Here is a 24,307-nt window from a genome sequence, read left to right as displayed (position 1 = left end):
AGCAGAAGGAGAAAAATTGCACATTAATATTAATTTAAGGTTATATATTAATTCAAATGCTCTGTTTTGGAAATTAAAAAATAATTATACTCAACATATGAAGTAACAATACAAATTCAACATAACACATGGACGTTTAATAATTAATTTGTTAAAATTTACAAGCAGAAGGAGAAAAATTGCACATTAATATATATATATGCTAAACCGTATATCATAAAGACCAAAATCAAAATTTACCAATAATTGAAGGATAAAAAAAAACTATCACCCCAAAAAGATAATGTTGATGTATAAAGAAAGGATAAATGAAAAGATAACGTCAAATGTGAAATTAATGCCTAATTAATATCGAACCCTCTTTGATAATTAAACCAAGAAATATATAAAAAGATCTGAATACAGAAAATACATCATTCCCTTTTTCATGCAGCTCTTTACCCCTCAAGAGTTGCTAATTGTCCAATAGCATTGTAAAACATTAAATCCCATGTTGCTTCCATCTCCTTCTTTCCTCCCTCTTTCTAATTCTCACACACGCGCACACACTTATAATAAATACTCCATACTCCCTCCGTTCCATAATAAGTGATTTTTTAGGCTCATGCACAATCCTTAAGAAATTGTTCACTCCTAGAAAATTAGGAGCGTTTTTACTAACTTAATCCTAATCAAGTTTTACTACTTTCTAAAAAAAAAGAAAAGGTAGTTAATGAATCTTGACTATTTAAATAAGGGTAATCTTGGAAGGATCTACCCAAAGTCTTTTTGAAATCATAAAGCATCGCTTATTTTGAAAAAAGTTGAAAAACCTAAAAAACACTTATTATGGAACGGAGGGAGTATAAACAATAAATAATAACAATCCATTTTCACACTCATATTCCCTCCTTATAAATAAATCTCAACACCCTTTTAGCAACTCAATATTCTTCATTCGAAATCTTGAAGAAAAAAATGGCATCTACTTCATTCTCTCTTCTCTTTCTTACAATATGTCTTGTTTCATTTTCTCAAATTGCTCTTTCAATATCACCAAAGTTTTTCTTGCCTTCTCATGATGATTCTATTATGAGCCAAACAAAGTTCCCAACAACAATGGCTGAAACATTCATCAGGCAACTTAATTTGTTCCCTAAACGTGATATCAACATAGTTTCTTCAAAGGAAAATAGTGCACTAGAAGCTAATTATGAGCGGGGATTATTTGAAAAGAAATTGAATTTATCTTGTCTTGGTGATTCTGGTTCCACTGTCCAAGACTTGGGTCATCATGCTGGTTATTTTCCTCTTGTGCATGCTAAAGCTGCAAGGTTTGATTTTTTTTTATCTATGATTATATTTCAATGCCATCTTTGAGTTTCTTTCTTCTATATTCTTTTTGTTCGGGATGGGAGACATGGAGCAACCGAAAGTTGTCTCCTTATGACCTCTTATAGGTTGCGGTTTCGAGTCGTAGAATTATTCTGACTGTAGGGTAGGCTAATTAAATTACATCCCCTTGAGATGCTGTCTTTTCCATGATCCTGTGTGAACACGGAATACTTCATTGTGCATCGGGCCACGACTCGACCCCCCTAACCCTTTTGCCTATAAATCACGGGTTTGAATTGTGGAATCAGTCATTTGATGTTTGCATCATGGTAGGTTGCTTATGCTACATACCCGTCAACCAGATTGTACCATCATCATAACATTAGCGACACTTTGTCTAATTCAATTTTTTTTTTCTTGAGTGCGGCACTGCTTTGGACCCTAAGTGAATGTGGAATACTGCATGTATGCCAGTTTTTTCTTCTTTTTGTTTTGTTTTTTGTTCATCACGGGTTGTTGTTTTAGTAATGCAGATGTTTTGTTTTTGTTTGTTCTAGGATGTTCTATTTTTTCTTTGAATCGAGGAGCAACAAGAATGATCCAGTGGTGATATGGTTAACAGGAGGGCCAGGATGTGGCAGTGAATTGGCTTTGTTTTATGAAAATGGACCTTTTAAAATATTAGACAACATGTCTCTTGTCTGGAATGATTTTGGATGGGACAAGGTTCTTGTTCTTTCCTCCTCTATTTTATTAAGAAATATACTTCGTATTTTCTCTACTTTATAGTATAAATTCATTCCAAGAAAAGTTGGTTTGTATATTTTGGATATGATAATTGTTACTATATATTAACAGGCTTATTGAAGTTTTTTCTTTCATGCAAAGTTTCTTTTCACCAACTAACTATTCTTCTTTTGACTGCTGGTTGTTCATTAGTAGAAAAAAAAAATTGAATTCAAAAGTAGTTCAACTCTTGTTATTGACTTATATGACTTTTTTTTTTTTTTAGTTCAACTCTTGTTATTGACTTATATGACTTTTTTTTTTTTTTGGTAAATCAAGATACTTAATATTAAAACTAGTAAAACCATTACAACTAAGGAGGGAGCGAGTCCCTCATTTAGAGTATTTATATTACAACCCATGCGTTCGTAAGTAGTTCCATATACAAAAACCTTACTCGCAAACATAGGAGGAACTACTACTACTTTCACATTTTCAAAAAGTTTTTTCTTGGCTCCCTCCTTTGCTAGCAGATCAGCGACCTTGTTTTGCTCCCGATAGCTGTATTTTATCTCGGGGTTTCCCAGCTTATCCATCAGCAATCTGCATTCATAAATAAAAGCACTGTAAGGAATGTGACCATTTTTCAGCATTGAGATTACCTCCTGTGAATCAGAGTTGATTTCTAGGGGTAGGAGCTTGTGGTCCGAAGCTAGTTTGAGACCCTACAATATGGCTAATAATCCAGATAAATTAGTAGAATTAGGAATGCCTGATAAAACCAATAACCCACTCTCCTCTAGAATTTCTAATAACTCCACCAATTCCACTAATCCCAGGGTTACCCATACACGATCCATCAGTGTTTAGCTTGAAGTACCCTCTAGGGGGAGGATGCCACTTAATATTAATTAGGGTTCTAGGGAGGGATTTTTTGAAATGGTTACAGAGCTGGTCATATTCTATGGCCCTACCATAAGCTTCCCTAAAGGAGGGATAATCATGCTTGTTATTAAAGAGATTTGAGTTCCTAGTTGTTCAAATAGTCCAAAGGAAGTAAGGAATAAGGGTGTCCCATTGAAGCAGGTTGTTAAACTTTCTTCCCTTAATATTTTTCCAAGTGGTTTCCCAATTATCAACAAAGAGGAGATTGAAGTTCATGTTGTCATAACTATCCTGCCTAGCTTGGGTCCAGAAGTTTTGGACTGCACCACAGTCTAAGAAGCTATGGGCAATGTTTTCATTTTGATAACCGCGCAACTTACAATGGGGACTGATATTCAGTCCTATAGAGTAAAGGAAAGAGTTGGTGGGGAGTCTGCTATGTGTTAGGATCTAAAGGAAGAACTTGATCTTGTTTGGGGTTTTTGCTTTCCACATCCAGTTGAAGGAGTTGTTTGTGTCTAAATCACATAGGGGGGAGTCAATAAGCTTATAAGCACTCTTAGAGGAGAAGATGCCATTACCAGTCAACCCCCAATATACATAAGATCTTCTTTATTACTAGAGAGAAGGATGGGGCTTCCAGCAATAGAATGTCTAATGTCTTTAGGAAGGTCAAAAGATAAATTATCCAGGTCCCATTGCCCATCCTTCCAGACTTCCTCCACTCTAGTGAGCTCCGCATTCCTATTGAGTTGGCCCTGGATAATATTCCTAAGTGGTTCTAGGTGAGACAACCAATTATCATGCCAAAGGTTAACCTTATTACCCTTATGGACAGTCCAATGTATGGCCTTCCTGCAGATATCATAACCCTCAATAATGCCTTTTCAAGTTCTAGAAGTAAGGGAGGAATTTCTCTTAAGACTATTCTTAGCAATTAGTACTTTAGCCCAAAGGGAGTCAGGTCTTTTAAGAAGTCTCCAAGTGAGACTGGTAAGCATAGTCTTATTTTTTACCTCAGCCTTTTGGATTCTCAAGTCCCCCCTCCTCCTTAGACTTGGTAACAGTTTGCCAGCTTAGCAAATGTATTTTCTTTTTGACATTAGTGGTGCCCTAGATGAATTTCCTTTGGGTTCTGTCAATAAGCTTGTTAGTTTTTCTAGGGAGCTTGATGTACTACATAACATGGTTGGAAATACTATTAAGAGAGGATTTTGCTAAGGTTGTTCTACCAGCCATATTAAGGAATTTGGTTTTCCATCCTGCAAGCTTGGAATTAAGATTGTTAATGATGAATTGGAAGTCACTATGGGTAGGTCTCCTGTGGAATATGGGAAATCCTAGATACTTCGCAAAGGGGTTTTTTGCTTTGATGGTAAGGCAATTTGCAAAAAGGTCTCTATCTTCTGTCCTACGGTTATTTGAGAATATGACCTTGGATTTAGCAGTGTTAATCTTTTGGCCAGAGCTATTACAGAAGCTAGTCAGAGTGTTGATTATGGTAGTACAGTTTTCAAATTTGCTCTAGCAAAGAAGGTGAGGTCATCTGCAAAGAACATGTGATAAATCTTAGGGCCATTTCTACAGTTAGAGATAGGGAACCGGTTCTGATGGTCTACCTCCTGGTTAATTTTCCTTGAAAGCATCTCTATACAAAGGATGAACATATAAGGGGAGATGGGGTCTCCTTGTCTTATTCCTTTTGTTGGCTTAAAAAACTCTATTCTCCCACCATTCACTAGGATAGATATAAGAGAAGTGCTGGTACAGGATAGGATGAGCTTTGTAAGTCTTTGAGGAAAATTGAAATAGATAAGGGTTTCTCTAATAAAGGAACACTCAATTCTATCAAAAGCCTTTTCTAGGTCAATCTTAAGAATCATATTAGCATTTTTCCCTTTTATTTTACTGAATTGGGTAAGGTATTCTCGAACAATAATGGCATTGTCAAAGGCTCTTCTATTAGATAGGAAACTAGCCTGATTTGGCCCAATGAGGTTTGCAAAAAAGGGCTTGATTCTCTGCACAATAATTTTGGTAATAATTTTATATTGGGTATTGCAAAGGCCAATGGGTCTGAAGTTTTTAAGAACAGTAGCATTGGCACTCTTAGGGATAAGACAAAGGTAAGTGGAATTTAATTCTTCTTCTTCCATCTTAGAGTTACTAAAAATATTTCTACAAAAGCTCACTATAGAGTTCTCAACTTCAGCTCAATATTTTTGATAGAAGAAAGGATGGATACCTTCAGGATCAGGAGCTTTGAAAGGCTTGAAGGAGAAGACAGCTTGTTTGATCTCTAAGTTGCTGGGGGAAAGGGTAAGTTTGGTATGGTCATCCTCAGCAGTGGAGCCATAGATGGAAGGTTTTATGCTATGGTTCATCTTAGAGAGGGGCTGCTCAGAGTTATAAAGGTTAAAGTAGAAAGTAAGGATATGCTCTTTAATCTCAGCTTGGTCGTAGGTCTAGTTTCCCACATCATTCATTAGAGCAAGGATTATATTCCTTCTTCTCCTATTAATGATGGATGTATGGAAAAACTTAGTATTACTATCCCTATTAGTAAGCCAATTAATCCTAGACTTATGTTTCCAGAATTCAGACTCCTGTTGAAGAATTTCACTATAATCCTTAGTAAGGATATTTTTAAGGTTTTGAAGGTAAGTTCTATATTGGTAGTTAGGAGACTTTTGTATCCCATTCAGTCTAGCAATAATGTTTCTTTTCCTAGTAAAGATATTACTAGAGGTTACTCTGTTCCATTCAAGAATTTTAAGTTGGAAATCATAGTTTGCTCTAGTAAGGTCAGACTGATTATGGTAGCACTCTTTGACAATATTAATAAAACCTGGATGGTTGCACCACGTGGTGTTTACTCTAAAAGGCTTGTCAATGGGGACACTGTCATTAGCCAATCTAACAAACATAGGGCAGTGATCAGAGTGGATTTTGGGGAGGTGAGTAACAGTGCATTCTGGGTAGAGGTTTATCCAATCATCATTAGCAAGACATCTATCTAGTCTTTCTAAAATAAAGGCATTTCTATTGCTATATCTTTTGTTGGTCCAAGTCTACTTACTCCCTTTAAAACCTAAATCAACAAGTTTACAATAGTTAATACAGTCCCAGAAGTGGTTAGTTGTATTATTATTGATACTATTTCCACCAAATTTTTCCGAGGCTTTAAGAATTTCATTAAATCACCCCCCACAAACCATTCCTCAGCTATAGTATCAGAAATAGTAGTCAGCTGCTCCCAAAGTAATTTCCTATCATTAAAAGTGTTACTAGCATACACAGTAGAAAAGAACCAAGTTTTAGGAGGAAAAAATACCTTGACAATGGTATGGATGCTTTGGGCATTGATAGAGATATCCTCTAGCTTCATGAGCTCCTCCTTCCACATAATCACGATACCTCCAGAATTCCTAATAGTAGGCGATTCTAACTGCCCAGTGAACCCCATTGCCTCAGTAAAGGCTTTGTAGTCCTTCATACGAGTTTCCAACAGAACTAGCATAGAAGGTTTATGCAAACCTACCATTGCTTTGTAGTGCCTCTTAAACTCAAGACTATTCGCACCCCATAATATGAAACTCAGATTTCCTTGGTGCATTCTAGGGTTCCCTCATAACCTCTTTCCCCTTTCCCCTTTCCCATTGAGGGTGAGGTTGCTTTCTGAGTTTTCTCCTAAGACAGACTCCCAGCTGGGTTCAAAACTACTGCGAAATTCCCTATTGTCGATATCAAAGGTAATTTGATGCCTAGTTCGAACTTGATAAGGTCCCTGGGACATATTACTACTAGTAGCTCACTGCGTGGATTGTTGATCTCTATGAGCTGAAGTTTTTCTAGAGGTATTGCATCTAACTTTGGTACTTCCAGTGAGTTAGCATGATTTCTAGTTCCCTGTTGTTTGATTTCAGGGTTTCTAGCACCTTGTTTTGAGCACTGGTTAGTTCTTCTAGGGGAGTTGGGGTTACTATTGTCGAGTCTACCATTACAGGGGCTGGTCCTGTTTGATTTCATAGAATAAAGGGAGGGCCTCTTTGAAGGAATTCTGAGTCCAAGTTTGGGAAGAAGGTTATTTCCTTCGTCGCCTCCTCTATCAGGGTCGATAGCGTCTAGGGTGTTAGGCCTTGATCTAAGCTCTGGCTGAAAGCTTTCAACAAGGTCAACATCCATAGATGATGATCGTAGTTGAGCATCCCCTGGTTCAATCCCTCTGCTACCACTTGTGCTAGATAGGCTGAGTCCCGGACTATAACGGTTATTGGTTGGTTCCCTAACATCAAATTCAATGAGATAGATCGACCTTGTAGTCCAATCTCCAACCACGATTTTGGAGGATGATTTAAGGGAAGGGGTCTTGAGATGAAAGTTAGTGGTAGTGGTAGTGGTGTTTGTTCTCGGTCCATGGTTAGTAGGAGGAGGATTAGAAAAAGAGGAAGATGGAGAAAGATTAACTGGTTGGTAGTACTTATTAAGCTCCAGCTCTCTTTTAAAGATGTCAATCGAATCATCTTTCGACTCATTGATAGGAGTTGTTATATTGGAAGTGAGAACTGCCGTCGAGTCTAGAGAGTAGTTATGATTAGAATTAGTAAATTGCGTAGGGATATTTCTCGGTTTAGGAGTAGACGTTTGGTTTTTTAATGAAAAGTGTTCTTGAAGGTGTTGTGCTCGAGGAGAACAGGTAATAGGGGTCTAATTATCCTCTGATTTATTTTCAGGGGTATCAGTATTAGTGGGAGAGATGCCGTTTTTATCTAAACTCAATTGGGCTTGGACTTTTTTATTTAAAAGGTGGATATCCGGGGGCCCAATTGAGTCTGTAGAGGACGGACTTTGTTGAGTCAGGGCCTCAAATTTATTATTCACTTTGGGTTTAAAGTGGCCCATACCCTTGATAGATTGGGTTTTATCCCTATTCTGGTTACGAATTCGATTTGGGCTCAAATTAATTAGGGCTTTTTTGCCCACTTCTGAAGGGCCTTTGTGGTCCAAATCCCCGCCCCTCTCCGTAGTACCCCTAGGGTTTTGATACTCACCTTCAACGGCTCCGCTGTTTACTTGGCTGCGGGCTATTGTTCTGATCACGGTAAATGAAAGTTTGAGATTGAAGGACTTACCTGTTGTTCCGTCGAATGTTTTGATCTGGATTTGCTCTTTTTTTATTCCCCTCTCCCTTTTGCCGGCTTGGTGGGGCAACCTTATGCGAGCTCTTCTTCTTCTTCGCTAACTTCATTGTTTGCCATTCGCTCTTTTTGGAGGAGAGGATGAGGAGCTTGCTTCTTCAGTTTTTGGATTTGGGGTGGGACTCGAAAAAATACACCACAAGAAGCGTGTGGCCCGATCAACTACAACGCGTACATAAGATACCCTCACCTTTATAAATGATTTTTTGCCGGTGTTGCTCGATGGTAATGGAAGTTTTCACTGGGAAATCAAGAGAAATTTCAATGCAGATCCTTGGATATCTCTCTCTCAGGGTAAATGAAGTGTATGTATCAATTTTTAGTAGTTTCCCGATTCTTGACCTAATTCTCTCTAAGATCCCCTTGTAGTAGAACTCGGTTGGGAGTTGTTGTAGCCTTATCCAGACAGCAGTGGAAGAAATTATAGAATCGGCGGGGACAAAATTTGGTTGCCATCTTCTCACCGTGAGGAAGTTCCTAGCTATGAACCAAGGTCCTTCATGGAGGGCTTTTGTTAGGCTTTCCTCCAGTCCAAATTTGACGATGTACTAGTCACTACCCAGATAGATTAGAGTCAAATTTTTATTTGGCTTCCATAGATCTAGGCGTTTTCCTTTCAAGAACTTACGGTTGAATCTTTTCCCAAATAGTTTGATTATAATGGAGTGTCTCCAAGGGAAGTATAGTCTTGCTTTGTCTTCAGCTGACAGATTAATGTTATCCTTTTCCTCAGTAGCTGAGAATTCAATTTCAATGTCTTTGCCTTTGGCAAGTTAGTGTGGTAGTTGGCTTCAATTAATGATGACTTTTCCAATACTGCAACCTTGTAAGCAGTATTAATTTTGGGTGGGTCCAGATCCATAACTTCAATTGGTACATCTGGCGGTTCCGGTGGAATAGGTAAGGGTGCGCCCGTGTTGATGGTGGTAGGGAGGGCCATACGGTAATTTGGGGGGTTGTTTGGGGGTTAGTTTAGTAGTAGAGAGTGGTGGGTCTTTCTTACTCTAAAAAAATCTTTACTTGCAATTGGTGATGTTGTCAAAGTGACTTATATGACTTTTATATAGTGCTCTATCTTCATTTAATTGCCTCCACGGAAACGAAAGGCCAGTAGCCGCTCTTTTTCGAAAACTAGAAAAACTTATTCAATGAATCCTTTTTCATTAGTCGAGAATAAGAAGATATTGAAGGGAAGTATCGGACCACAGGTAAAATTGTCTTTCATATAATTCATATAGCTAGATCCGGGGGTTCAAGTAGTAAAATCATACTCAGGTAAACTTCTTACATTATGAAACATTTCCTTTCTTTCGTGGAAAGAAATTATGTTCCCCTTAGGTGCAACATAATCTGACCATGCGTGAACTTAGTTCGTGCATTGGACTTTTTTTTTTTTTTCTTTCCAGAAAAAGATGGATTTTACTTGTATATAAATTGTTGTAAAGATTCTTTTACCCTACCGTGTTTAGAAGTTGAAACAAAAGTCAAGTCTACACATGAATTATAAGTCACGAGTTAGAACCGTGAATCAATCATTGGTTCTTAAGTCAGGGTGCCTACATTATATCCCTTAGGGTACAACTCTTCCGTTACGGGATGCTTCGTGCACCAAATGTCTAGACCTCCCTTTTTTTAAGAATAAGAAGGATTATACTTGTATATAGTAACAATGTAAAGAATTTTTATATTGTCGTGTTCAGAAGTTAAAACTGGAAACTAATATTCCCGTTACTTATTTCGAATTGATAGGTTTCAAACCTTATATATGTTGATCAACCAACTGGAACTGGTTTTAGTTATACTAGTGATGACAGTGACATTCGTCACAATGAAACTGGTGTAAGCAATGACCTTTATGATTTCTTACAGGTTAGTTCCCCTTTACTCTTTTTTCTAATTTTGTTTTAATTCTATTTTACTAACAAATCCATATTTTTATTAATATCAATCCAAATTTTACAAAATTTTACAATAGGCCTTCTTCAAAGCTCATCCTGATTATGTAAACAATGATTTCTACATTACTGGAGAATCATACGCTGGCCATTATATTCCTGCATTTGCTTCTCGAGTTCATCAAGGAAACAAAAATAACGAAGGAAATTACATAAACCTCAAGGTATTTTTTTGCGTATTTTAATAAGTCATCTCTCAGTATTTTCAATGCTTTTGGTAATTTGTACTTAATTATGATGCATTTGATCAGGGATTGGCCATTGGTAATGGACTCACCAACCCAGAAATCCAGTACAAAGCTGACACTGACTATGCTTTGGATATGAAATTGATCAATCAAACTGATTATGACGAGATAAACAAATTATATCCACAATGTCAACAAGACATTAAGCTTTGCGGTAACTCATTATCCCCCTTAGAACAAGAAAAAACGGTTATCTGTAGTTATTTTATATCACATTTGTCAGTGTACATAAGTTAAATTCATACACGGACAGTGAAATAGCAAATATTATTGACATCAGTAATGTTTTGTGAAAATATTGGCAGCAAATGGTAGTGAAGAAGCTTGTTCGGATGGATATAGTCATTGCACAACCATCTTCAGCAGTATAATGGCCATTGCGGGCAATATAAACGTAAAGAATTCAGAACAGTCTTGAGTTTTTTTCTCAATGAGACGACAGTGTCATATAACTACAAGCATATTTGTTTTATAACAAACGAATGGATTTTGTAACTTTTTTTCACCTGCAGTACTATGATATCCGGAAGACTTGCGAGGGAAACCTCTGCTATGACTTCTCAAGAGTGGACACTTACCTCAACGATGCCCAAGTTAAGGAAGCCCTAGGTGTTCCCCCCGCCATTGATTTTGTCTCGTGTAGTAAAAAAGTTTATCAGGCTATGCGGACGGACTGGGTGAAGAATCATGAAGCCGGTATTCCTGCACTTCTTGAGGATGGTATCAATCTACTCATTTACGACGGAGAGTATGACCTTATCTGCAACTGGCTTGGTAAGCGTCATTCACCTGTGACAAGAAGAGAATTCAAATAATAAAAAAGAGGAATTTTCATAAATAGCACTATTTATGCTCCCTAATAACAAATTTTGGCGATATTATTGAGTTTTCAAAACATAGCCTAGTTTTTTTTCCAAAACATATCATACATACACACACTACTGCTATACATACATACACCCATACAGTAAAAATCTGCTATAAAATGAAAATCTAGCTATTTATTGTAATAATTTAAAAATATTGCTAAAACGGATAATAAGTGGGCTTAAGTTGTTATTGTCACGTAATTTTTCCAATAAATAAAAACAGAGTGTCAGTTGACGACTAAACTATTGTTTCTTGATATGGACAGGAAACTCAAATTGGGTGCATGCAGTAGAATGGTCGGGGCAGGAGGGCTTCGGGGCTGCACCGTCTGTTTCTTTCACAGTAGACGGTGAGGAGAAAGGAATTCGAAAGAACTATGGACCTCTGACTTTCCTCAAGGTCAAAGATGCAGGTCATCTGGTGCCGATGGACCAACCTAAGGCAGCACTCGAAATGCTCCAGAGGTGGACTCAAGGCAAATTGTCCTCCTAGGAAGTTTATCAAGAACCACACTTACTGAAACAGATTAACAATTTTACAGCTTCATAATCTCAACAAAACATAGAAGATCATGTAGATACATTTAACCTTTTCAGGTGAATGTTATTCTTTTAAGATATTGGATTAAGCGTTACAACATATATTACAGCACACAGTTTGCTCTTATGATTTGTTATTCCTTGTCTTGAATTATGTGTATCATGCCAGTGTCAAAATAGTTAAATCATTTCAAACCTATAAGGAGAACTGTCTCAAACAGCATTCAGGGGAATAAGAAAAGGGCACAAACAGACTAGCCATTTAACACAACAACAGACAAAAAAAAAAAAAATCAAAACTATTCTGGTTCATTATCAAGCTTCAATACTATTTTGAAATTTTGTTATGAAACCAAGTTTGGTTCTAGCTTAACCAAGGTCAAGAATTGATCGTTTCAGTATTTTGCCCCAACATTTATATGGTTATATCCCAACATTGCAGAGAAAACAAACGGATTGATTTTTTCCCAAGCAACAAAACATGTAATTAACACTTTCAATGCTGAAGGAAATTGCTGAACACTTGCTAAAATTTCATACTTTTTCCCCTTTGGCAGTAAATGCTCAAGCAGTAGGACCACAAGAAGTTAAATTTAAACACAGCTAGAGGATGAAGTTTCAGATTGTATCTCTTGATAACATCAATACACAGCTGATACGATTTGCCAACCCCTCGGTCTCTGGTACATACTGTGCATTGACATACCAGACTTACAAGGAAATTCTACACTTAGATATTTGTACTAGCTTGGAAAAAAAACAATATACTTAAACCCTGCAGTTCCTGTGTGTTAAACCAGTTCAGTTAAAATAAGACCTAGAGGAATAAACAGCTGATCCAGCTCCCCTATTCCTCTTACTCTGAAACAGACTATCGACATACCAAACTTGAAGAAAATTCTCCAGTTTGAAAGACTATATACTTATCCCCTGCATTTCCGGTCTGTTAAACCAGTTCAGTTACATCAAGATTTTTTGTATTATAGCTCAGATATCCTCATTGAACTGCACATATTGCACGGGGCAAAGAATCACGTGTCTATTGATGTTGTTAGATGGCACACGAAGCAAACTTTGAGCTGCTATGCTCAGAATGGTGTCTAAAGGAGAAAAATAATGTTTAACAAAATATGCATTCATGTTCTTTTTGTCAATGGAATGACGGAGAAGTACACAAACATAAAGGCTGCTCAAGAAACGTTCGATACAAAAACACCTGAATGCACTAGCGTTATGAACCACCTCTTGCTCGATATAGTTCCCTCAAGGTCTTGATAACAGGCTGAAAACCAGTCCGCAATGGCAAAACTGATATAACTCGTAGATGCCGTGCATTCCCATTCTTTGGTTGGGACAAGGTGACTTTCAACATCTCTCCCTCCAAAGCTTTACCGGCATTAGCAGCTGCATAATAAAAACAATTCTCAAATCAGTCAGAATCCTCTTCATATGGCCCCGCCAGCAAAACATTGTAAGATGCAATTATAAGATTCTTGGACAATCTTTCATGGCCCATAACCAAATACTCTCTCCGTTACATTTTACATGACAAGTTTTGATTGGACACTGAAGTTAACATAATAATTTAACCTATATATTACGTTTAGAAATAGTATAAGAAAACACTAAAGTAATGGTTAAAGTTTAAATCGATGGAGAAACATTTCAACGAAAATATCAAATTAGAATATGATTAAATAAAGGGCAAAGTGCAAATATACCCCTCAACTTTACAATTTAGAACAGATATACCCCCATGTTACAAAAGTGGTGTATATATACCCCTGCTGTTACAAAATGGTGCAAATATACCCTTTTCGCTGATGTTTTTTTTAATTACAAAAATGCCACGTGACTTTAAAAAAAGTCTATCTATTTTTTTTTTAGTAGACATATTTTTATAAAGCCATGATAAATTTTTTTTCTTGTGTGTTGGGTATGGTTCATTTAAAAAAATATCTCCGTGACTTTAAAAAAATAAGTCTACCCATTTTTTTAAACGAACCAGACCCGACCCATCGAAAAAAAATAATAATTACTATGTGGCTTTAGAAAAGTATATCTACTAAAAAAATGGGTAGACTTTTTTTTAAAGTCACGTGACATTTTTTTAATTATAAAATAACCTAAATGATTTTTTTTTTAAGAAACCCGTCAGCGAAAAGGGTATATTTGCACCATTTTGTAACGGCAGGGTTATATATACACCACTTTTGTAATGGGGGGTATATCTGCTCTAAATCGCAAAGTTGAGGGGTATATTTGCACCTTTGTCCTTAAATAAATTACTCCTATATTTCTTGAGAAGTCATGAAACTTGTGTGGCAATAAAATAGTGTCAACCATCTTGGGACACCTCCAAATGAAAAGACTCCTATAAATTGGGACAGACTGAGTAAGTTTCATCAAAATTTTCAATTTCTGTAGAAAAATTCTCATCATCTCCTACTTACTTCATTCTTTTTTGTTTCATAGAATTCCCAAAGCAAAATGGAAACTAAATACAGTCAGACCTCTCTATTAACAGACTTATCTTCTATAATACCATTTCACTATAAAAACCAAGTCTTTTGGAACCGCTTTTTCATGTTATATAGATTATATGTTTTTCGTAACAACATTTTGCTATAGCGGCTAAAAAGTATCCGGACAAACGCCCCGTTATAGAGAGGTATAACAATCATCCTCTATAACAACATTTCACTATAATGGCCAAGTCTTCTTGGAACCGATTTTTTTATGTTATATATATATATTATATTATATTTTTGTTATGATAACATTTTGCTATAGCAGTTAAAAAATATTCAAACCAATGACAACGTTATAGAAAGGTTTTACTGTATATAGCTCTTATTTGATGATAGATGAGCTTTGACTGTATATAACTTATTTGATGATAGAGGCAAGTTAAAAAAGTATGTTTTTTTCAAAAGAATTAACCTAAATAGCAGCCCACCCATTCGCTAAAACTAAAAGTAGACGGCGAATGTATAATATGTGTATAAACATGTATAATCAGTGTATAATCAATGTATACTAGTTAAGAAAAGTAAACCGTGAATCCCCCCCGACTATCTGTGTGTTCCCTTTTTTCATTTACTACTACTACTACTACTACTTATTTAAAGAATAAAATTAATTGCCATTGTAAACTGCAAATTGATACTCCTATACAAGTATAAAAGGTTTAAAAAAAAATGGGAAATGAAAATCGAATAAAATGGAGATTAATTTAAGTTACCAGCAAAAGGGTGAGTCTTTGCAAAATCAAAGAACTCATCAGCAGAACAACCAAACAAAACCTTAGCTGCCCTATCAAACATTATCACCACAATCACCTTTTTCTCTGTAGCTATAGATATCTGCAAAAAAAAAAAAAAAAAAGAAAAAAAAAGAAAACATTAAATTGCCAAGGATTCCAAAAAAAAAAAAAAAAAAAAAAAAATCAAATCTTTTCACAAAAAAAAAAAAAAACATTAAATTGCGAATAAGGACACTAAAGAATAAGAAAAAAACCCAAATTCCAAACAAAAAAAAAATAAAAAAAAAAAAAACAAAAAAAAAAACATTAAATTGCGAATAAGGACACTAAAGAATAAGAAAAAAACCCAAATTCCAAACCAAAAAAAAAAACTTTTCACAAAAAAAAAAAAAAAAAAAAAACATTAAATTGCAAATAAGGACACAAAGAATAAGGAAAAAAACCCAAAGTCCAAAAAACAAAAAAAACAAAAACCTTTTCATAAAAAAAAAAATTAAATTAAATTGCAAATAAGGACACAAAAGAACAAGAGAAAAAACCCAAATTCCAAAAAAAAAAAAAAAACTTTTCACAAAAAAACATGAAATTGCAAATAAGGGCACAAAAGAATAGGAAATTACATACAAGTACACGAAAGAGGCGTTTAGAACCAGATGAAGCAGGGTTGTTAAGGTTACAGTATTTGCAAAAGGGTAAATGGGTAATTGGAGAAGGTTCAGGTAAAGTTTTTTCACATGTTGAGCAGACTGTGTAAAAAAGGTTATTGTGATCAATGGCTACAACCATGCAATTTAGTGTTGTTGGTGGCTTGTCTTTGTTAGTTTCTGCTAATGCTCTTTTCTTGGGGTTTGTTTGGCTATTGGAACTTTCTGGATTCATTGATGGATATTTTCTTTGTTCAGAATATTCAGTTTGTTCCAAAATGGTGTCTGTGTGAGTGAAAGAACTTGAATTGGGCATGGTGTGTTGTATAAGGAAGGAGTAGGAAAATTTATGAGGCACTTTTTAATTTTTGACGAATCATTTTGATTAACGTTTAAAGATAAATTAGATTAAATCACCTCAATTATTTAATATTAAAACAACAATAAAAACTCAGTGTGATTTCACAAGTGGACCTATCGAGATAGATGCAGTCAGACCTTAATCTACCTTTGTGAGGGAGAGACGATGTTTGCGGTAGACCTTTGGCTCAAATTGTTATCGTTAGTATTGTAATTTGATTAATTTTTAACGTTATATTAAATTAGATCAACTCAATATTTTAAAATTAAAATTTAAATAATTAATAGCTACACAAAAAAAAAAAACTTACAATTCCTCTGATTTTAATATGATTAAAAAAAAATATTTAAAATATCAATCAAAGTTTACATAATTTGAATTAAAATAAAAAGTGTCACGTAAATTGGAAGAAAAAATTATTTTCATTAAAAACCTCAATGGTAAAAACAATATATATGTCACTGGTCTCTCTATACTACGGTATCTGCTTTATGTATTTTTTTGTTATTTTATTAAAAAAATTAAGTATACAATATGTTTCTTTTTTGTACAAAAAATTACTCTTATTATTAGTCAAGTCAAGTAATATATTCCTAAATTATTGAAAATAAAATAATTTTACTCTCCACTTATGAAACACAAATACTCTTACCTTGGTCAAGTGAAGCTAACATCTCCTCTCCCCTAACAATTTTCACGCCAGTTAACATAAAATAACATTTCTTCGCCAAGTTAGAAATTTAAATTAAAAAATAAGCTTAAATACAATATAACACAATTAATAAATTAAATAAAAAATAAAAATCTCTCTGATAATATGGCACCATTAAATTAAAATAAACACATATTTTTCTTCCATTAACACAACCTTATTCTTTTTTACAAGTTCTACAAACTTTTGAAAATGAAAAAAGAAACAAAGAAAGAAGTAAAAGGTACAACCACACAAACGTAAAGTACACTCTGAAGCAGGCTTTAAAACTTAAAAAGGAGCTCGGCAAATTGAAAGCTTTGTTAGGTTAACTCATTTATTTTTCCGGCGATAAATCGTATAATTTAATCAGGTATGCTCTAATCTAATTTGAACTAGTTACTTTTTTCACCAGAAAAATTTTCTTTTTTGGAAACTTCGAATTTTTTATTTCACTTGCTGGTGAATTTGTAATTTCACGATTTTGCCAAATTTTCAGCAAGGTGAAAAAAAAAGGTCTCTCCTAATTTAAGTGTATTAGTTTGACTGGTCACTAAGTTTAAAAAATAAAATGAGACTTTTGAATCACTTACTTTAAATCTTATGGGACAAATTTTTTTTTTTACACGCTTCTTAAGAAATATTTATTAAGAGGGATATTTGACTTACTTTACCCTTATATCTAAATTATAATCCCTCTCCATTAAGTGTCTCTATTTATATGTCATTTATTATTTATATGTCATTTATATTAATGACAAAATTCTATTAAGGGTGAGATGGAGAAAAACTAATTAATTATGCTATGAATTTTTAAAAGGATAAACAATGTGATATAACTATTTTGAGTAATCACGATAAATAATTTGAGGCATAGGGAGTAAGATGTTTAAATTATCAAATTACTAATATTTTTTTATTTTTTTTTGTGATAGACCAAAAAGGAAAATAAGACAGGTAAATTGGGACAAAGGGAGTATGAGATGAATGCAAGACCTTAAATTGTTGTGTTATAAGCCAATTACACTTATAATCTAACTAAATAGAGTAGCTTAAGATCAATCACTGTTTTTTTCTTTGTCTCTTTTCTTTTTGGACAGAAAGATAAATTCCACCAGAGTGTTGTTCAACTCAGTGTATGGTCATCTATGGAGGCAGATAGGTATGTGCATTCTAACCATTCTTTTGATTATTTAATTACTACTGTATTATTTTTTGTAGATTTGCTTGTTTATATTACAACATATTTAAAGTAACCTTCTCATTTGATAAAATGTAATGCACACCTTGTTTATGGTATATGGAAAATGTTTTCTTGCTTATTTTCTCGTGTTTGATAAGTATGCTGCGATTGGATGTGTGGGCATACTAGGAGTTATAGCATTAGAAATGAAGATATCCGGGACAAGGTGGGAGTGGCGTCGGTGGAGGCGGGTGTTGGGGCCTTTGGGTGGGGAGTGGGGGGTTGGTGGTGGCGGGGGTGGGGTGGGGTTGAGGGCTTAGGGGGGTGAGGTGGGGAGTGGGGGGTCGATGGCGGCGGGGGTTGGGGGCTTAGGAGGGTCAGGTCGGGAGTGGGGTCGGTGGTGGAAGAGGGGGGGGGGAGGTTGGGGCGTAGGGGTGGGAGGTGGGGAGGAGAAAATGAGTTTGGAATGCCACTTATGGGACAAAGAAAAATGTAAAATCATTTTGAAAATTGATCTCTCTTGCTTAGACTAGTTTGGGACTGGGGCGATTTTGTTGATCCTCTTACTTGGATACCACCATTTGAAAAATGCAATCAATCTGATCACTTTACTTGTTTAGCACTAATTGATAGAGTCAAATGTAATGATTTCACAACAGGCTTATTTTTTTTCACTTTTTATATTTCGGTTAGTAGAATGCATGCTAGTTTGTTATGGATATTAGCTAAAACCAATCTTAGTATGACTACAAAATTATGAAGAAATTGTGTGTTATCATCACTTAGTTTATGGCATCTGTAAAAAGAGCATATGCATATTTTTTATATTTCCTCAAAATGATTATACCTAAATTTACTCTTTTTTTCCAAAACAAAAAAAATGTACACCTATATTTTACATACATACAAATATTGGTCTTTTCTTGCTCATGATTTCTTGTGTTTATGTATGGGGCGGAGTGATGGCCAGTTAAGAACTCGCATGTCCAGAAGATGAGAGTTGCGGAAATGAGGATGCTGAGAGCGATGTGTGGGCTTACTAGGAGAGATATGGTCAGAAATGAGGATATTAGGAACAAGGTGGGAGTGGCCTCCGTGGCAGGCAAGATGTGGGAGACGAGGCTGAGATGGTTCGGCCATATTCAGAGGAGATGCACAAATGCGCTGGTGAGGAGGTGTGAGAGGCTTGTTCTGGAGGGTTTGAAGAGAGTTAGAGGTAGACCAAAGAAGTATTGGGGCGAGGTGATCAGGCAGGACATGGCAAGTCTTCAGCTCACCGAGGACATGACCCTAGATAGGAGGGTGTGGAGGGCGAGATTTAGGGTAGAAGGCTAGTAGTGAGTAGATACATGTTTTGCTTTTCCTTACCAGTAGTATTAGTATTAGTTTCGTCATTTTTATCATTTTAGTTTCGTATTTTTAGTTTTCTATTACTACTTGTTTCTTGTGCCCCAGTCTCTCTTACTATCCTCCAGTTGTTGCATCTGTTTTCATTAATTGATGTGTATCTGCTTTACTTGAGCCGAGGGTCTATCGGAAACAGCTTCTCTATCTGTAAAGGTAGGGGTAAGGTCAGCGTACACTCTACCCTCTCTAGACCCCACTTGTGGGACTATAGTGGGTATGGTGGTGTTGTTGTTGTATGTCATTTGGTGGGCTAATGTCTAAATTCATGACAGGTTAAATTCTCCACACACTTCTGCAATATACATTGAAGTTCTAGGTCATCAGCTTCAGTTTTGCCAGGTAATTAGGCCTTCTTTTCTTTTGGCTATGTTAGTGACTCTCAGTGATTTCCGTATTTTTATGCCATTAAGTTTCCAATACTGTATCTTGAAGTATTGGCCTTTCTTTTTCGCTTTATTTATGACAGGATCCTAATTCGAAGCATTTAGGCACTACTGTTTGGGATGCATCTATGGTTTTAGTAAAATTTCTGGTAAGATTTGAAGTCCCCTCTGGTATTCTTCAACTTCAATTTCCTTAAGACTGCTTTGTTTTGATCTGCTACGTGCAAAAATAATATGAGTTTCTATTTTACTGTAAGACATGAATAATTTGTTTCTCCTTGCTACATCTCTTTCCGGTTTTCTTAAACCTTACTTTGATTTTTTATTTGCCTTTTTCGTTTTCGTTTCCTTTTTCTTTTCTGAGTTGAGGCTGGAATACTGAGATCAGTGGCTTTAAATACTGAGTCTTTTTTTTTTTTTTTTTCCAGTTATTCAAGCTTACATATCTACATATACTATTTACTTTATTGAGCACTCCTACCCCTTCAGTTTTGAGGTGTTATTAGCTGGAAACTTTTGATTTGAATTTATAGGAAAGAAATTGTCGAAAGGGGAGGTTTTCTCCATCTAAATTGAGAGGAAAGCGTGTCATTGAACTTGGGGCAGGTTGTGGCGTAGCAGGATTTGGTAGGCTGCCTTTACTTTATTAGACTCAATTCTGTTAGATACCATTCTACAGTTAGATGGTTCTTTTTGTCTGAGATGGAAATTTCCACAGGCATGGCATTGCTTGGATGTGATGTAGTTTCAACTGACCAAACTGAGGTTTTGCCATTGCTAATGAGAAATGTGGAGCGTAATACTTCAAGGATAATGCAGACAATCTCAGATCCAGGTTTCAAATTAATGTGCCATTTGGATCTTTTAGCTTTTTCAACTGTATACTCTTTATCATTTGTTGTACTTTTATATGCAAACTGAACCTTTGCTCTGTCGATTTCTTCTAAGAACCTAACTTTCCTGTTAACTTACTGGTATTTCTTACAAGATATAACAAAAATGGTTCCTTATGTTTGAGGGTAGGTTCAAAATAGTACCTTAAGTATGCACTTAACAGTTTTGGTCCTTTAAGTTTGTGAAAAGTTAAAAAATTTAGTCTCCGTAAAATATTTACCAAGCACTATTTGTTAGATATGACGGGAACTATGGCAAAAAAATAGTGGAAACTCAGATTTAGAGGTACAATTTTTGTAGTTTTTGCTATTTTTGATTTATTTCTAGAGTCTGGTACAACTTTTTGAGGTGTAACTTCTGCTATTTCTTATATCTTTTTAGTGTCTAGTGCAGTTTTTTGTGTTGCATATTTTAGGATTTGACGACACTTTTTTGGTTAGTTAAATCTTTTTATCCACTACTTTCATCAAATCGAACGAACATAAATTGTTAAATATTCGATGGCGACTAAAAGTGTTTTAACTTTTGATAAACTTAAAGGACTAAAACTGTTCAATGCATACTTAAGGGACTATTTTGAACCTACCCTCAAACATATGGGACCATTTTTGTCATTTTCTCGACTTCTATATGCAAACTGAACTTTGTTCTGTTGGTTTCTTCTTCTAAGAACCTAACTTTTCCGGTTAACTTAGTGGTGTTTCTTTCTATAAACAGAAAGCTGACTGGAATTTAATTCTGAGAGGATGTTGTTGTATTTACTATGATCTGACTGAAAGCTCTATTCCTTGTAGATTCATTTGGTTCCATACAGGCTGCAGAGTTGGATTGGGGTAATGAAACTCATATAAAGGCTGTTGGCCCTCCATTTGACTATATCATTGGGACTGATGTTGTAAGTTTTATCATGGATAGGGTAGTGCAATTCCATTTGCCCCTTTCCTGGCCCTTGCTTTGCACTGAGAACTGAGATGACATATTTTTATTCTGCTAAGAGAAGTGAGACATACAGTTTTTGGTTACCTTTGACTCAAAAAAAAAAAAAAAAACATACAGTTTTGGAATCAATGATCGTATATATATTGTAGTTTATTTGCTCTAACCTTGACCTATCTTTACTAGGTTTATGCGGAGCATCTTTTGGAACCACTTTTGCAGACAATAATTGCACTGTCTGGACCGAAGACAACAATTTTGGTATCCTCTAAAGTATTATAGAACTTACGAAATTTATTCTCTTTATCCAATTCTCTTTTTATTATTAATATGAACATTTCATTTATAGTTGGGTCATGAAATCCGATCGACAAATGTCCATGAAAAGATGCTTGAGACGTGGAAGAGAAATTTTGAGGTCAAAACTGTTCCAAGAGCAAAGGTAACTTCCAGTCCATCCTGCTGATATCTCATGCTAGCCGTCAACTAGGCCATACATTCTCCTATCACAATCAGTTATGTGTATATTGTGGAACTTCAGGTATGTTTGGTATGAACAAAAATGTTTTCCTAGAACACTGTATCTTGGAAAATGAGTGGGATTCTTACTTATTTCTATGTTTGGTAAGCAGGCAAAAAATATCATGCAAGAACATTTATATGTAATCTAGCATAACACTAGGGGGTAAGTATGGGCTGGGCATTCACGGATGGCGAGGATGGGGGTTGGGGGCGTTGGGTGGGTGGGGAAGAGACAATAAACTTAGAATGTCAGTTATGAAACTTGTTTTCTCAACTTCCATTAGGGAAGTCATTTTCCTCATTTATAAGGAACTTTTTTTCCTAAAGAACTGTTTTCCAAAATATTTTGACCAACCAAACATGAGAAAATTGGAAAACATTTTCCTCCTTACCAAACACAACCTTAATTATGGTAATTTATCCTTGAGATAGTCGCAGTTAACTTTTCATTTGCCAAATGGTTTTGTTGATTTTGTGTAGAAAGGGCTTCCAAAATAAATAATCAGATCGACCATGCATGTCTCGACGCGATATAAGTTCTTGGCCCAAATCCTCCTACCGTTGAACTAATTTATTTCATCTCCAATCTGTCCTATATCCAGAGTTTATAGTTACAGATCAATTAAAAAAATTGGACATCTCTTTCTTTTATGTGGACCTACTTTTATGCAGATGGATAGTACTTACCAACACCCAAGCATCCAGTTATACATAATGGGCTTTAAGTCACAAGGAAGTACCTCGGAAATTGTTAGACAGATGGCTCAGCAGCAGACGGAAGAGGTTGGCGAAACAGAAACTACACACGGATCAGAGGAAGATGAAAGTAAAAATGGATTTAATCAAGATGACGCGACTGACAATGAGGGCAAGGTAGATAACAACCTGGTTATGGATCTAGATAACACGAAGCTTAGTGAATGGGAGGCTAGAAGATGTGGAGCGATGGCTGCTAGGCTTCTTCGTGATGTCAAGATAACATAAATTATAGAGGTTTTTTTTTTTTTTTTTTTTTTTTGTTTAAATCACTGCAGATTTTTTGAGTTTGCACTGTACTTTGCTTACATGCGTGCATATACTGCATTTTAACCATTTTAGAATCAACACTTCTCCGAATCTGCAAGATGTTCAAACTTCATCCAAAACTAAAAGTAAAGAAACACTGATCTTTCTGCATGCATCCATGGTCTCCAACATGCTAATTTACCAGATTCAGGAAAATGAATGACAGAATATTTTCGATGATTTGGTTTTACATGGGAAACTTTTTCAAGTGTCTATTGTGTCTTTTCTCTTGCTAAAAGTAGAAGCTATTTGTTTGGCAGCTCCTAAAACGGCATTACCGTTGCCAACACTGTTGCACGCTGCATTACGTGTCAAGGACATTGAGGTAAGATTGTCTTTCCACCAGAAGAAGTACTAGTCTTTGAAGTGCCTCTTATGGTCCAAGTTCAAGTAAAAAATGCATGGAAAGAACCAAAGTATTATGCTTCTTTTAAGTTGGACATGTAAGCTTTTAGTAGCGTACCACCAATTGCAGCACGGAGGTGTGTTAGACCTCAGTTTTCGAACTTGTTTGGGTTTTTGAAGATGTGTCAAGAAAAAAGATGATTTCTCAATCTAGTGACTTTAATGTTCAGTTTAGATGTTGATTTCTTACTATTTTAACAAGGCTGATGATGCTTCGGTTATTCAAGGCTGGCCATAACTCCATGCACAAGATTGTAAGCAAAACTCGAAAACAAAGAAACAAAAAGGTTCTTAAACTTGTGGTCTTTAACAATATTGTAGCACAGTGTCCAATATTATAGTCATATAGTAGGCAAGTGGAGGACTTCTATTTTAAGTGTGTTCATGCCTTCATGGTACAATATGGTACGGTTATAAACATTTCCGATAGTTTCCGGTTTGAAAAAATGTTCTCTACCCTTACCACACCGAATGAGTTCGGTAAGGATTGTAATTTTTAAGTTTGGTTTTTGGTTTGAGCGGTACAAGTCGATAACCACAATTTGTTCGACTTCAATTCACATACAATGTGGAATTATGAGTTGCACGATACTATGAAAACTGTATTCATGCTTGAAATGAATAAAATTACCTACGGTCGCTTGAAAACGATACATATGATTGGGTAATCTATATCATATTAAGTATTTAACTTATATTTAGTAAAAAACAAAAGGCTCTTAGTCTGAAGAATTTTGAATTTTTTCGATAGAAGCCTCATACCGGATGTCCAAATTATTAAAAATGTGTAGCAAAATGCCGTAATGCCAAAACTAA

General features: G+C 35.5%; 3 protein-coding genes across 8 annotated transcripts; 2 read left to right on the top strand and 1 right to left on the bottom strand.

Annotated features, from left to right (window-relative positions):
• Positions 1–940: 940 nt before the first annotated feature.
• Positions 941–11,860, top strand: LOC132065358 (serine carboxypeptidase-like). Its single transcript, XM_059458708.1, has 8 exons — positions 941–1,313; positions 1,872–2,040; positions 9,873–9,992; positions 10,099–10,242; positions 10,330–10,480; positions 10,632–10,720; positions 10,839–11,100; positions 11,462–11,860. The coding sequence occupies exons 1-8, from the start codon at positions 958–960 to the stop codon at positions 11,686–11,688; spliced, it is 1,518 nt and encodes a 505-aa protein (XP_059314691.1). The 5' UTR covers positions 941–957; the 3' UTR covers positions 11,689–11,860.
• LOC132065359 (uncharacterized) lies at positions 2,545–16,035 on the bottom strand. Of its 4 annotated transcripts, none has more exons than XM_059458711.1 (4): positions 15,625–16,035; positions 14,980–15,100; positions 12,952–13,139; positions 2,545–2,643 (listed from the first exon to the last, which is right to left on the bottom strand). In XM_059458711.1, the coding sequence occupies exons 1-3, from the start codon at positions 15,958–15,960 to the stop codon at positions 12,967–12,969; spliced, it is 630 nt and encodes a 209-aa protein (XP_059314694.1). In that variant the 5' UTR covers positions 15,961–16,035; the 3' UTR covers positions 2,545–2,643; positions 12,952–12,966. The 4 variants fall into 4 exon arrangements, with proteins under 4 accessions (XP_059314694.1, XP_059314695.1, XP_059314693.1 ...); XM_059458712.1 differs by lacking the exon at positions 2,545–2,643 and adding an exon at positions 10,575–11,115 and having other exon boundaries at positions 12,978–13,139; XM_059458710.1 differs by lacking the exon at positions 2,545–2,643 and adding an exon at positions 10,575–11,115 and having other exon boundaries at positions 15,625–16,033.
• Positions 16,036–16,902: 867 nt separating this feature from the next.
• Positions 16,903–23,665, top strand: LOC132065356 (uncharacterized). 3 transcript variants are annotated; one of them, XM_059458704.1, is made up of 11 exons: positions 16,903–17,069; positions 17,797–17,858; positions 19,559–19,625; positions 19,753–19,818; positions 20,203–20,296; positions 20,388–20,504; positions 21,358–21,458; positions 21,686–21,760; positions 21,849–21,941; positions 22,694–23,014; positions 23,347–23,665. In XM_059458704.1, exons 2-10 carry the CDS (start codon positions 17,845–17,847, stop codon positions 23,003–23,005), a joined length of 939 nt encoding a protein of 312 aa, XP_059314687.1. In that variant the 5' UTR covers positions 16,903–17,069; positions 17,797–17,844; the 3' UTR covers positions 23,006–23,014; positions 23,347–23,665. The 3 variants fall into 3 exon arrangements, with proteins under 3 accessions (XP_059314687.1, XP_059314686.1, XP_059314689.1); XM_059458703.1 differs by lacking the exon at positions 16,903–17,069 and having other exon boundaries at positions 17,645–17,858; XM_059458706.1 differs by lacking the exons at positions 16,903–17,069; positions 17,797–17,858 and adding an exon at positions 18,349–19,139.
• Positions 23,666–24,307: the final 642 nt, after the last annotated feature.

Source organism: Lycium ferocissimum, chromosome 7 (assembly GCF_029784015.1).
Source record: "Lycium ferocissimum isolate CSIRO_LF1 chromosome 7, AGI_CSIRO_Lferr_CH_V1, whole genome shotgun sequence".
Classification (NCBI taxonomy): Eukaryota; Viridiplantae; Streptophyta; class Magnoliopsida; order Solanales; family Solanaceae; genus Lycium; species Lycium ferocissimum.
This window is presented reverse-complemented; position numbering and strand designations above follow the sequence as displayed.

Excerpts from the sequence above, each read along its gene's own strand:
- LOC132065358 (XM_059458708.1), top strand. The coding sequence starts at position 958 with ATGGCATCTACTTCATTCTCTCTTCTCTTTCTTACAATATGTCTTGTT. Across the intron at positions 1,314-1,871 it reads GTGCATGCTAAAGCTGCAAG|GATGTTCTATTTTTTCTTTG; the intron begins GTTTGATTTTTT and ends TGTTTGTTCTAG. Across the intron at positions 10,481-10,631 it reads ACAAGACATTAAGCTTTGCG|CAAATGGTAGTGAAGAAGCT; the intron begins GTAACTCATTAT and ends AAATATTGGCAG.
- LOC132065359 (XM_059458711.1), bottom strand. The coding sequence starts at position 15,960 with ATGCCCAATTCAAGTTCTTTCACTCACACAGACACCATTTTGGAACAA. Across the intron at positions 15,101-15,624 it reads AACGCCTCTTTCGTGTACTT|ATATCTATAGCTACAGAGAA; the intron begins GTATGTAATTTC and ends TTTTTTTTGCAG. Across the intron at positions 13,140-14,979 it reads AAAGACTCACCCTTTTGCTG|CTGCTAATGCCGGTAAAGCT; the intron begins GTAACTTAAATT and ends TTTATTATGCAG.
- LOC132065356 (XM_059458704.1), top strand. Across the intron at positions 20,297-20,387 it reads TTGTGGCGTAGCAGGATTTG|GCATGGCATTGCTTGGATGT; the intron begins GTAGGCTGCCTT and ends AAATTTCCACAG. Across the intron at positions 21,459-21,685 it reads ATATCATTGGGACTGATGTT|GTTTATGCGGAGCATCTTTT; the intron begins GTAAGTTTTATC and ends TATCTTTACTAG.